General features: G+C 42.9%; 1 protein-coding gene across 4 annotated transcripts in view; it reads left to right on the top strand.

The window, feature by feature from the left end:
* Positions 1–831: 831 nt before the first annotated feature.
* The window catches only part of VPS13B (vacuolar protein sorting 13 homolog B), a 517,649-nt gene continuing 505,252 nt past the window's right edge, over positions 832–13,228 (top strand). For 2 of the 4 annotated variants that reach the window (XM_084803053.1, XM_084803052.1), the window contains exons 1-3: positions 845–1,068; positions 1,236–1,410; positions 5,776–5,919. In XM_084803053.1, the coding sequence (XP_084659179.1) occupies positions 1,264–1,410; positions 5,776–5,919 (291 nt within the window). In that variant the 5' untranslated portion in view covers positions 845–1,068; positions 1,236–1,263. Of the gene's footprint in view, positions 1,069–1,235; positions 1,411–5,775; positions 5,920–13,228 lie in introns of all 4 variants that reach the window. The other 2 variants (XM_084803054.1, XM_084803055.1) reach the window with 2 other exon arrangements.

The following is a 13,228-nucleotide window of genomic DNA, read 5'->3' as shown; positions in this document are numbered from 1 at the left end:
GTGACTACAACGAAGAGTTTATACATCTATCTCACCGGAACATAAGCCTCACTGGCCCCTAAAACGGAATTTATTCCTTACCAGTTATTTATTTTCACTTTTGGCCCAGGGTTCTTGTTTATTTTGATATTCTGGGGCGCTCCATATCAGAGGGTATATAGGTCGGCCCTCCATTCCCCGCACCTGCACACGCTAGCTATAGGGACTATCTCGCCACTGCTTTGAGATCGAGCTTATGCACACGTTTGGTCTAAGCTAGTTCTTCCAAGTTGTATATCCCTGTTCTTCTCAATTTCATTCCCATGTCCACCTTCCCAGCCTCGCAAATAAACTTCAGCTGTAAATTTAAAATTTCCGCCCCTATTTAACTCCTCCTACCTGTCTTTTACCTCCTTCCTACGGAACCCCAGTTCCTCCACTATCCACGGGAAACAACTGCTTCACTATTTTCTGGACTTGCAGAACGAAGGCCACATCTTCCAGTTCCAAGGCACAGCGCCCTGAGGTCCTCATCACCTTCCCGGCTTTCGGCCACCACAGTCTCCCGGCCACCCCGGGGCGTGTCCCGGCTACCGCCTCTCCCCGTAGCGCCACTTCCGGATCCCGGTGCCGTCGCTTTACCGGTCCGCCCCCTTATCCCGAGCGCTCCGTGGAGGTGATTCTTAACCGTGAGCGGTGTTGGCGGGGATACCGGCCAAGCCAAGCCCGAGTCGTCCCAGGCCGACGCTCGGAGTCGCTGTTCCCGCCCGCCGAGGAAGCCCAGGCGGACGGCGAAGCGTGCACACCCGGAAGTGGCGCGGAACGCGTGTGGCGCAGCCGCGGCGGCCGCCAGGTGCCCGGAGGTGGAGCGCCAGCCGCCGCTCTGTGGCGTGTCTCTCTCCCGAGCAGCGGCGGCGGCGGCTGGACGCCAGCTCGGGTTCTATGGCCGGAGATCCGGCTGCGTTCCGGGAGTCGGCGGCCTCGGGCTGGGCAGCGGAAGGGCGGGAGTGACGGGGGCCGCGCTCTCTCGCCACGCCAGGGGACCGGCCACCTCCAGTCGCCCCCGTCTCTGCCCACACCCCTGGCCAGGTGAGGCGCGCGCTTAGCGGGGAAGTCGAGGCTGGACCCGGAGCGCGTTCCGGGAGGAGAAGCCTGTGGCCGCTTGTGGGCCTCAGCAGCCCTTCCTGAGAAGTGCTTTTCCCTTTGCTGCCTTGCCGATTCAGTTTCTTAACGTTTCCATCTTTACCCTTTTTCAGGATCCGATTTTGACCCCTGCCTTTGAAGATGCTGGAGTCGTATGTAACTCCAATTTTAATGAGCTATGTGAATCGCTATATCAAGAACTTAAAGCCTTCGGATCTCCAGCTGTCGCTATGGGGTGGGGACGTGGTTCTCAGCAAACTCGAGTTAAAGTTAGATGTTCTGGAACAGGTACGTTGTGCAGCTGTCATTGGAAGCGTCTTCCTTTGGTTTGTTAGAATAACCTGTTTACTATGTTTTGAATGATGTCTCCTGTTAGTGTGTTTTGGCTACTGTATAGCTAGACACTTCATTTTATTTAAAAAAAAAAGGCTTTCTGCCTCTTAAGGGTTTATTTTATTAGGATTCCCAAATATTTTTTTTTCAGCTGATAGGAAAACAGTTCTGATCTTGTTAGCAGACAGTTGCAACCTGCTTACACAATTCACGAGCCTTGCCAAATATGTGCGCTCTTACAGTGTCGTAGGAAGCAGGAAACCATTGCATTCTTATACTTTTGGGGTCAGTAGAAGAGTCTGAAAGACAGCAAGGTCACACACATGTTGAGGAAAGCTCTGTTCTTTTTTTTTTACCAGGAAAAATGGCATTACTCATGGGATCCTCAGAGATTGAGTAGACACAGATTGAGAATGATGGGAAAATTGGAAACATCTTTATTAATCACTATTTAGGGCTTTTTTTTATTGAAATGATCCTGATGCAAATAACTGTGACGTCAAAATTCACATATTCATTAATTCACTTACCACGTTTATCAGTAACATATGCCAAGTCCTTGTGTTGTGCCTGAGGAAATACATTATCTGTGGAAGCTCGAGAGCCGCTGTGGGAGATAAGGGAGGACCTGATGTCACGGTGATGATTCTTGTGACTGGATGATCCAGACAAAGCTGTAAGAAGCTCCATCCCTTCCCTGTGCTCCCTCGGTTTTAATTGGACGCCTTTAATGTTTTTGTTTCCAGCCTTTACAAATGAGCACAAATCCTAAGTGTCATAGATGAGCTCTAAGTGTGGCCATACCTATAAATTTGCCCTCAGGATGAAGACAGGGGATGATGTTTCTAGCAGCCTGCGCGGTGCTCCTGAGTAACCACTGCACCTCACTCCCGAAACACTGCTAATCTCACGTCTGTGCTTTTGTTTTACTCATATGGAGGAAGGGCTGAACTTAGGGACTGTGTGTAGGTCAGGGGCTCTGCTGCTGAGCTACGCGTCCTAGCAGTTAGTTTTCTGTCAGGGAAGAGCTGTTTGCTTGTTTTTTTAACCTATTCTGTTGTCTTTGTCATTATCGGCTTCTTTATTCTTTCTTCTTCACTTTGATTAGCAAGTGATCATCAACAATATGGTGAGTCACAGTAGTTTGTTCCCTGTATTGCCATTGTATTCTGTTGTCTAAGGTACACAGTTTATTCTGTAAGTAGAACTTCTGGTTATTTATATTTTTGGCTGTTAGAAAGGTGGCTATGAACATTCTTGTATGTGCATTTTTATATACATAAGTATTAGTTTCCCATAAGCATATACCTAGGAGGTAGACACATGCTTGGTTTTAATATGTGTTGCCAATAGTTTAATGGTGTATAGTAACTTACAGTCTCACTATGATGCTTTTAATTATTTCACAGTTTTGTTCCTACTTGCTATGTTTGCTGCTTTGAATTTCTGGCTTCTTGGTGGATGTATAATGACATGCCATTGTATTCTATTGGCATATCTCTAATGCTTATTGGCTGGTCATTTGGATAGCTTTTGTAAATTCTGGTTTTGTTTTAAGACAGTAGGGGAAGGAATGTAAATCTTTGCCTTTTCTAATTGTGTGTAGGGGTTTATTTTATGTTGCTTTTGAGCCCAGGAGCTCACACACACTGAGCCTCTGTCCTGCGAGTAAGCTGGGCCCTAGCCCCTGCTCCGTGTCTGGGACATGAGTTCCTTGTCAGGTGTGTTTTAATGTGTCATCTTCCAGCTTCTTGCTTATCTTTTAGACTTTCTTAAACATGTCTTGATGAATAAAAGTTTATAAATTTATTGTCCATTGTATCAGTGTTTTCCTTTATGCTTAGGGCTGTTCTTATCTTGATTAAGAAGCCTTTGTTTTCTTAAATTGTCTAACATTTTTTCGTGGGTTCCTTCAGATTGATTGTCTATGTACACTGTCATACCATTATATGCTAGTTTTATATCTTTTAAGCCAGTTTTTTTTAAGTGAGTATATAATGGTTAGATACCATCCATCCTTATAGCTTTTATTTTTATTATTGCACTGGCTAGACTCTCATAACAAATGTGGAGCAGATGTGATGGGAATAGACTTTTTTCTTTTTTCTTTTTTTTTCAGATGACACCTTGTAGGGGTTGGTTCTCTTCTTTACTATGTGGACTCTGGGAACTGAACTGAGGTTGCCAGGCTTGGTTAGGCAAGCACCCTTACCTGCTGAGGCATCTTGCCTACCTTCCACTATTAATTTTATTTTAATATTTTTAAGCTAAATTTTGTTTTGAATTTACTTCAGGTGCATGAGTGTTTTGTCTGCCTGCTTATCTGTGCACCACATGTGCACCTCTGGCCTTTGGAGGTCAAAGAAGGTTTCACCTCAGTGGGAGTTAAAGATAGGTGTGAGCTGCCACATGGGTCCTGGGAATTAAAACTAGGTCTTCTGAAGGAACAACAAATGTTCCTAACCACTGAGCCATTTTTCCAGCTCCTGCTATTCTTGAAGTGTCTTTTTCTCTTTTCAGTTTTGCTAGATTTTGCTTTATGCATTTTGTGTCTCCCTTGTTGCATATTTTATATGTTCTTCATGAATTGATCTTTTTAATCACTATTAAGTGTCCTGTTTGACCCTTTTCGGTTTATTTGGTGTGGCTGTGTGTGTGTGTGTGTGTGTGTGTGTGTGTGTGTGTGTATGTATTTATGTGTGTGAGTGTGGTGTCTGTGAGCATGGCATATGTGCATGAAGTGTATGCATGTTTGTGCCTCCACATGTGTGTCTGTGGGCCAGAGGAGGACACACGTGTCCTAGTGTACCGCTCTATCAGTTCCCACTGTAGTGCCCCAGGCAGATTCTTTATAGAACCTGGAGCTAGGCTGATGGCCTACAAATCCTAGCAATCCTCCTGTCTCTCCTCACCTCCCAGTGCTAGAGTTATAGGCATGGCTCTGCCCCAACCCTGCTCTCTTTCTCTCTAACATGAGCTAAGGGATCTGAGCTGTTATTTACTGAGCCGTCACTCAGGCCCATCCCTGTTGGATTTTCTTTTTTGGGTAGGATTTCACATAGAGCAAGCCTAGGCTGGTCTCCAACTCTTTTGATCTTTAGTAACATTTTTTTATTCTCCCTTTCCTATTATGTCTATCTTATATAATTACTATATCTTTCTGTAGGTACAATGTATTTGCATTATATATGTGATGGGTCATTTTGTCCACTTGACACACATGGTAGGAGGGAGGCTCACTCAGGAATTGCCTTCATCAGATTGGCCTGTGGGCATGCCTTGTGGGCATCCTATTAACTGCTAACCAATGTAGGGGGACCCAGGCTGCTGTGGGCAGTGCCATCTCTGGGCAGATGGGCCTGGCTGTATAAGAAATGTAGCTGCGCAAATGGTTAGAACTGCTTAGTAAATAGCATTTCTTCATGGTCTCCGCCTTAGTTCCTGCCTCCAGGAACTCTTGCCTTGGCTTCCTCAATGATGGATTATAACCTACAAGCCAATAACCCTTTGCTCCCCAAGTTGGTTTTGATCAGTGTTTTATCACAGCAATGGAAAACAAGCTAGAACAATATATATTTTGCTTTTTATTTTCATTTCATTTATATTTTCATGTCAGAAGTGTTTATTGTGTAGAGAGTATATGGTCACATTCTGTTTTATTTTTAAATCATCTGACAGTCTTTGCCTTTTGGTTGGAGTATTTAATTCATTCATATTTAGTGCTTATATATGTTTGGATTTTCATCTGTCATTTTCAAATTACTTTCTGTCTTATATCATTTTTGTTCTTCTGGTGTGCCTTTGGCGTTTACTTTCATATTAAGTAGTCAGGTCTTGCTGCTAACGTCTCTGTGCATATGCAAGCCTGTAGCATGTATCCAGAGGGCAGGCTTTTCCTTATAGGCAGAGTTGGGAACTGAACTCTGGAGAATTTAGGTAACATTCACAGTGTGACTTCTACAGCACATTTTAAGAATTGTTTATAAGCTGGGTGGTGGTGGTGCCCACCTTTAATCCCAGCACTTGGGAGGCAAAGACAGGTGGATCTCTGGGAGTTCGAGGCCAGCCTGATCTACAAAGTAAGTTCAGGATAGTCAAGGCTACACAGAGAAACCCTGTCTCAAGAAAGAAAAAAACAAACAAAAGTCGTTTATTATTATATATATTTTAACAAGTTGATTGTATTTTTTGAATAGCAGTAATGCATCCATTTTTTTGTATTTTTTGTAAAATTTATTTTCCTTTAAGAAATGAGCTTATATATGAGAATAAAAACACTTAAGTATTTACTGACTTCTTCTTAATATTTTGTGTTTTAAGGAACTGAAATTACCATTCACATTTCTAAGCGGCCACATTCATGAACTGAGGATCCATGTACCATGGACAAAACTGGGCTCGGAACCTGTGGTCATCACCATCAACACAATGGAGTGCATCTTGAAGCTTAAGGATGGGATACAGGTAAGAGACTGCCGGGTGGGCCTAGTTGTTAATAGTATTACTTTCCACAGCCATTTAATTGGACACATCTTAGTTTTGGGGCATGTCAGCTGTCACATAACTTTCTACATGCCTATGAAAGTAAGTAACTTATAAAAAGCTGTTTTTAAATTTGGATAAAGCATCTAAAGGGCATTTTTATATACGTTTTGATTAGTCAGTCAGTCATAGCTCTACCAGGGATCGTGTAGATTTTTCATTACTTGTATCCAGAATAAAGGAGAAGCCAGATCAGCTCCAGTTTTGAATAGTTTTTACTAGTTGATCTAATTTTATCAAACTTTGTAAAAACTAAATAAGTTTTGAATTTTTTACAGAGGGCTTATATGAATTTTTATTTACATAACATTTCTAGATCAGAAAATTGATCAGGCTGGTTTTTGGGACGATGAAGATACATCTATCTTTATACCAAATTTCATTGTTGTTTTTGAAGTTTTGGTTTCAGAATCATATTTTGTATGAGTTAGATGTTTTGAAGGTTACATTTATTTGTGTGTGTGCCACATGCACACATGGAGGTCAGAGGACAGCTTGTGGGGATGGTTCTCGTCTTCTCATGGGCTTGAGCTGAGGTGACTAGACCTGGTGGCAGACACCGTTACCCACTGAGCTCTCTGCTGGCCCAGAGTTCGGGTGTTTGTTGTGTCTGTGGGAGACTTTTTGCAAAGTTATAGTATTTGCTTTAAGCAGTACCAGCCCAACATCTATGAATTTAGGGAGGAAATAGGTCAGGCTTTTGTGGAAAAAAAAAAGTTCTCCCCCTTACTTTGTAGGAAAGTAGTGCATGTGCCTTCAGTTTTGCTCGTGCTTTCTCAGCACACTGTGGTTCTCTGACACAAGACTGGCCTTGACTTAACTCCTTGCCTCAGTCTCTGTTGTGCTGGGACTGTCCTTGGGTACAGTTGCTCCACCATGGCCACTATGGCAAAGTGGAGGCATGGCAACCAATGGCAGTTATGATGGTGGAACAGCAAGCAGAGCGCTGGCATCTTCAGATGCAAACATGGAGCAGGGGGAGGGGGAGGGGGAGGGGGAGGGGGAGGAAGAGAGAGAGAGAGAGAAGAAGAAGAAGAAGAAGAAGAAGAAGAAGAAGAAGAGAAGAGAATAGGGTAGGATGGGAGAGGGGAGGGAAGAGGGGAAGAGGGGAAGAGAGATAGGAGGGGAGGGGAGGGAGAGTGCAGAGGGAGAAGAGAGGGAGCGGTAGAGGACTCAAAACGTGGTGTGGAATCTCCAAGCTCTCCAAGTCTACCTCTAAGGACACTTGACGCCTCGCCTCCTCAGCCTCTCCAAACATTGCCGTGACCTGGGCACCAAGTGTTCAGACATCTGAGCCTATAGGGGATATTTTTATTAAACCACTGTAGTAGGTATTGTGCATTGAAGTTTTTAAGGGAAAATTGTCATTTGGTTTATGATTGATTTTAGTATTAAATATTGTTTAGTTGTCGTGGTTTGAATAAGAATGGCTCTCATAGACCCATATATTTGAATGCTTAGTCACCAGGGACTGATACTATTTGAGAAAGATGAGGGATGTGGCCTTGTTGGAGGAGGTGTGTCATTGGGGGTGGGCTTTGAGGTGTCAGAAGCCCACACCAGGCCCAGTGTCGTTCTCTTTTTTCCTGTGGATCAGTATGTAGGTCCAGCAACTGTTCCAGCTCCACGCCTGCTGCTGACTGTGCCCACCGTGATGATAACCATATGAAACCATAATCAAGCCACAGTTAAGTGCATGCTTTTGTAAGAGTTGGCTTGGCCATGGTGTCTTTTCACAGCAATAGAACAGTAACTAAGGCATTAGTTTTAGGATCATCAAAGCAATCTTCAGTTTAGCTGCTGAAATAATTAGAGTAACGAAAAATAAAAGTAAAAACCAAAGCAGATAACCTTTGGGTGGTGAAAATGTAAATGGAGCATACAGATACTTTGAAAAATCTAAGAATTTGGGAATGGTGTCTAGAAATAGTGGCAAGGAGACTCTAATTTATTTATGTGGAATGTAACACTTTATTATAAAGTGATTTAAAAAGTACATACATACATAGACCAGCAACAATAATAGTTTTAGATACAACCTGTTTTGTCTCTTTCATGCTGTAAGCCTGAGCCCTCTGTTGCGTGAGTATCAGGCTTGGCTTGCTTGCCCCCACAGTTACTCACTCTCTACTTCTTTACTTGCTCAGGGAGTTGTCACTGTTGTTGGCTGTGTTAGAAATCTGTGAAGTTCTGTTGTATTTACCTTTTTTGATCTGGAAAGGGTGTATATTTATTGTTATTCTTTTATAGCTTTTTGACGAAGAAGTACCTGGCTAGAATCAAGGAAGCCTGTAGTTTCATGAAGTTCTCTAAGAGTGTTATGAATGAGTGACCATTGGAGGGCCAGGGTGGCCTTAACCACGGTGTGTGCGCACTGTGATTTATGTGCCTACGTGTGCTCAGTGGTGGTCGGGGTTTGCTGCTGGTTGCAGATTTTCTCTTTGCTGCTGATTTTATGCCATTCAAAAAAGATAACAAGGCCATAGGTGGCAACCTGTTTGCTCCACAAATTTAATATACAATAGTCCCTTCATATAAATCTGATGCTTATCAATTTCTTTCTTTTTTTTTTTTTAATGTGCTCATTTGGGGGCTGGAGAGAGGGCTCCAAAGGACATGGGTTCAATTCCCAGCACTCATATGGCAGCTCTGTAACTCCAGTTCCAGGGGATCTGACACACACACACACACACACACACACACACACACACACACACACACACGCAAACAAGCAGAACACCAATCTACATGAAAGAAAAATAACTAATTAATTAAAGATGTACTCATTTAAAAAATAGCTATAGTATCTGCGTGCGCACATGTGAGCGGCACATGCATGGAGGTCAGAGGACAACTTGTAGGAGTTGGTTCTCGGCTACTGTGTGGTTCTGAGAGCTGAGTTTGGCAAATGCCTTTACTCACTGAGCCATCTTGCCGTTCTGAACGTACTAATATTGCCATGACTTTCTTTTTAGTTTTTAGGAATTGTACTGAGCCTTTATGTCTCAACTGAATTTTGTTTCAGTTGAGGGTCTTTTTTTAATTTTAAAAATTATTTTGTGTATGAACTTTTGGTGTACATAGGGGCCAGAGAGGGCATCAAGTCGGGTCCCGTGGAACTGGGATTATAGGAGGTTGTCAGCCACCGTGTGGGTACTGAAACTGAGCCTGGGTCCTCAGGAAGAGCAGGCAGTGTTTGTAAACACTGAGCCATAGCTCTAGCCCCCAGAACTGGGCTTTACTCATCTGGCCATCTCTGTCTGTTAATTGGAGTGTTTCAGATTGTTTATATTTCATGTGCTTTTTAATATGGTTAGGTTTAAACTAATGTCTTTAATGTTCCATTTGAGTTTCTATTCTTGTTTTCTTTTGGACTGAGTTATACAGTCATTCTCCTCTAGGTGTTAGATGCCAGTATCTAGCAGCTAGTGTTACAGCACTTAGCTTGGGTGTTGGGGACAGTAGCTAGTGTTAAAGCCCCTGAGCTTTGGCTGTCAAGACTGTGGCCCGTTTCCTGTGATCAGAGCTTACGGTCTTGTCTCTTCAGGACTGTTACCTTCAGTAGCTGGTTGTCAGCCTCTGCAGTGGCTGTGTTCTCCAGCCGTCTCCTTTACTGTTGTTGCTGCTGCTGCTGCTGTAACTCTAGGCTGAAAACAGGCATGTCTTTCCTTGTTGTTACTAGGTCATCCTCTCTGCTTGTGATATGGGCAGAAAAAAAGTTCAGTGGGGCTGAAAAATGACTAAGCAGTTAAGGGCATGTATTGATTTAATGGAGGGCCCGAGTTCAGTTTCTAGCACCCATGTGCAGTGATTTACAATCACGCATGACTCGAGGGGCTCCAGTGCCCTCTTCTGCAGAAGGCACCTGCATGCAAGTACACAACGGGGGGGGGGGGGGAGAAGAGATGGGGGAGAGGGTAGGTAGGGAGGGAGAGATAAAAATTATAAAAATAAACTATTTAGGAAAAGCCTTATTTGGGTCTCATGCTACAACTTTGGGGGTGAAGGGTAGATGGTGAAGGATGGGAGAGGTGCAGGTGTGTCGGGTGGAAATAGATGCAGCTTTTTTGAGAAAACTGACTATTCCAACAAGACTGGGAAATGGTCTGCAGATAAGACAGAAGTAATTTGCTTTGATAGCTTAAAAAAAAAGGAGTGCCATGCTTGTCCTCAGATTGCACTTCTACTAGTCATGTGTGGCTTTCCCATGTGCACAGTTGCCAGTTCCCTCACAAGCCACACATATTCACCATTGACAAGCTTTGCTTATGAATCAAAGCCTCACATGACATCTGTGTCACAAGCTGACTTGTGAGAAAATAACTGGGGTGAGCAGGGTCAGAATCACTGCGGCATCGTGCGTGGTGTCTTCTAAAGCCTGGGTGCTGACTGAAGCAAATCCTTCAGCGTGGTCATGGCTGCAGCCACCTGATTTCAGCGGTCCAGGAAGCTGCAGCGGACTTTCCTCAGAATGCTTGTGGAATGTTCAGAACAATTGGTTGTCAGAAAAGGGACTGTTTCATTGGTAGATCCCTGTACAGGGCTGGGTCCAAGGGAAGTGTCTGACAGTTGTCAATCAGGTGGCTCCTCCTAACAGCTCAGCACAGTGGTTCTCAATGTTGCTAACCCTTTAATACCGTCCCTCATGGTGTGGTGACCTCCAAACATCAAATTTTCATTACTACGTTCTCACTGCAATTTTGCTAGCAGTATAAATTGTAATGTACATTCCTGTGTTTTCCGATGGTATTACGAGAACCCTGTGAGTCACTTGACCCCCCAAAGGGGTCATGACACACAGGTTGAGAACCATTGCGTTAGACTAAAAAAAAAAAACCTAAAAGGTCCTTACAGTGCAGGCCTTCCAGTCATGGAGTTGACATTTCCAGTTACTTTATCCCTAGCTAAATATCCTTGGGAATAGTGAGTCCCTCAAATCCCTCTCAGTTTTTTTGTATGGTCATTTTGAATGCTCTGTTCTTCACTTACTTCTGGGAACCTTTAGATCCCAAGCAGAGCCATGCTCCATTATCATGCTCACTCACTGCTTGAGCCTTGCTCAGAATGTCCTTTGTCCTTTGTTGCTAGCATTTTCATCTTCAGTGTTTCCATTTGCTTACTCAGCTATTTTATGAGAAGAACAAATCCTTTTCTTTGTATTGGAAATCTAAAGTTCCACATACTCAGATGAGCTTTGAACCTTTTTCTGATCTCCATTCCTATATAGACATATTTTGTGGTATGGTGTACTTTCTGGAAATTCTCTTTAACTGCTATTATTTTACTTACAGATTACATTCTTTAGGAACCCCCCCCCCCAGATAGTATGGAAGAAGAAATATTTTCATATCCAATTCATGATCAAGCATCTGTTTTTCAAGCCTGAAATTAGTGGGCTTCATCAGCATCATTTTCAAAGTTAGAATAAATATTGAAGTCAGATCATATTCCACTGTCTTTTGGATTCTGAGAATGCAGTAGAGTCGTTGGTTGAATTAGGGCATTAAAAACAGATGGTTCCTTTGGCATTAGGGAATGCCATGAGTGTAATAGGAAAGGGAATTGAGTGAGTTTCACAGTTTATACAGCTTGTTTCAGAAATGGGTGCTGATAATTAATAATGCCTTTTGTGTGTGCATGTGTTGTGTATGCGTGTGTATATGTACATAGGTGCACTCTCCTGTGTATGCACTTTCGAGGTCAGAGACTGTAGTTGTGTCTCCTCCTGGAGTACCCTCCACTTCACGTTATGGGAGCTGGTCTTTCACTGAACTGGAGCTTGTCAACTTTGGCTCTTCTGGTCAGCCAGTGAGCTCCGGAGACCTGCCTGTTTTTGCTCCCTAGCACTGGGGCTATAGATGGGTACCGCTGCCCAGCTTTATATGGGGATGCTGGGGACCTGAACTCAGGTCATCTACTTGTACAACAAGCACTTGTGCTGGTTTTGATCAACTCAGCTATAGTCCCCTGGGAAGGGGACACTTCAATCGAGGACTGACTCCAGCAGATGGGCCTGTGGGATGTCTCTGGGAGGCAGTTCCTGATTAATGGTTGACGAGGGCAAGCCCGTTCCACTGTAGGTACCCTCCCTAAGCAAGGTGGGCCTGGCTACGTAAAAATGTAGCTGAGCAAGCTGGGAGAATAAAACCAGTGAGCTGTGGCCATCTGTGGTCTCTGCTTCAGTTCCAGACTTGCCTTGTCTTTCTTCCTCAATGGACTATATAACCTGTGAGCCAAATAAACTTTTTCCTTCCCCAAATTCTTCTTGGTCAGTATTTTGTCACAGCTGCAGAAAGCAGACTAGAATAGAAGTTTATCCTCTTAGCAATTTCCCCAGTTTCTATGCAAGACATTCTTACTGGTGCTTTTCCCATTGTGCAGTTTTCTAAAGTTTTGCAACTGTTATTTATTGGTACCTCTACTTTTGAATGTTTTTTTCCCTCCCCAAATTAATTTCATATTGCTACTTTTTAACTTTTAGGCTTCATTTCTTTTCCCCATATAGAATAAATAGTTAATTCAAGGCCCTCTATCATTTGACCTCATTTTTTCCCCACAGTATGCTATTTTATTGCTCTCTATAGTACTTAAAACCAGGCTGTTCATTTCTCATTTTCATAATAAATAAGCTGCTTCCTTTCTCCTAGGATACCATCTTTTCACGCCTCCTGTTTTTGTAATGCTTTTGTGACTCTTGAAGCTCTGCTCAGGATTGCGCACTTAGTAGTTGGATAATTTTGAGTCATTATCTCATGCTTTAATAAAGGGAAATTCTTGTATTCATTGGGTTGAGAGATTGAGAGGTGTGAGCATAATGTTTTGATAGAATAATAATTTGAGAGTATCAGGAACACAAATATCCCCTACTTTCTCTTTTCTTCTACATTACCTTAATTCTTATTCTTTAAATACTTTCTGTTCAGCACATGTAAGTGTTCAATAAAGGAAACTCAGTTTCTTTATACCATACGCAGCCACTGATTAGCTCTTAAACTGCTCTTACCATTTTAACATGTATGGTATTTTTCCTTAAGTAGTATGTACAATCTCTGAACAAAGGTACTACTTACTGTTTTATATATTTTCTGAAAATGTCCAGCATATATTTTTCTTTGATCAGCTATTACTAGTTCAGGAAAAGTGCATACCAGATGTTTATTTTAGTAAATTAAGTGCCTAGTTCCCATTCTGTAAATTCTGGTAATTATTATATGATATAATGTGGTTTTCA

This window comes from Acomys minous (genome assembly GCF_964271855.1).
Source record: "Acomys minous genome assembly, chromosome: 12".
NCBI lineage: Eukaryota > Metazoa > Chordata > Mammalia > Rodentia > Muridae > Acomys > Acomys minous.
The sequence above is the reverse complement of the archived record's forward strand: the minus strand, read 5'-3'. Positions and strand labels throughout refer to the sequence as shown.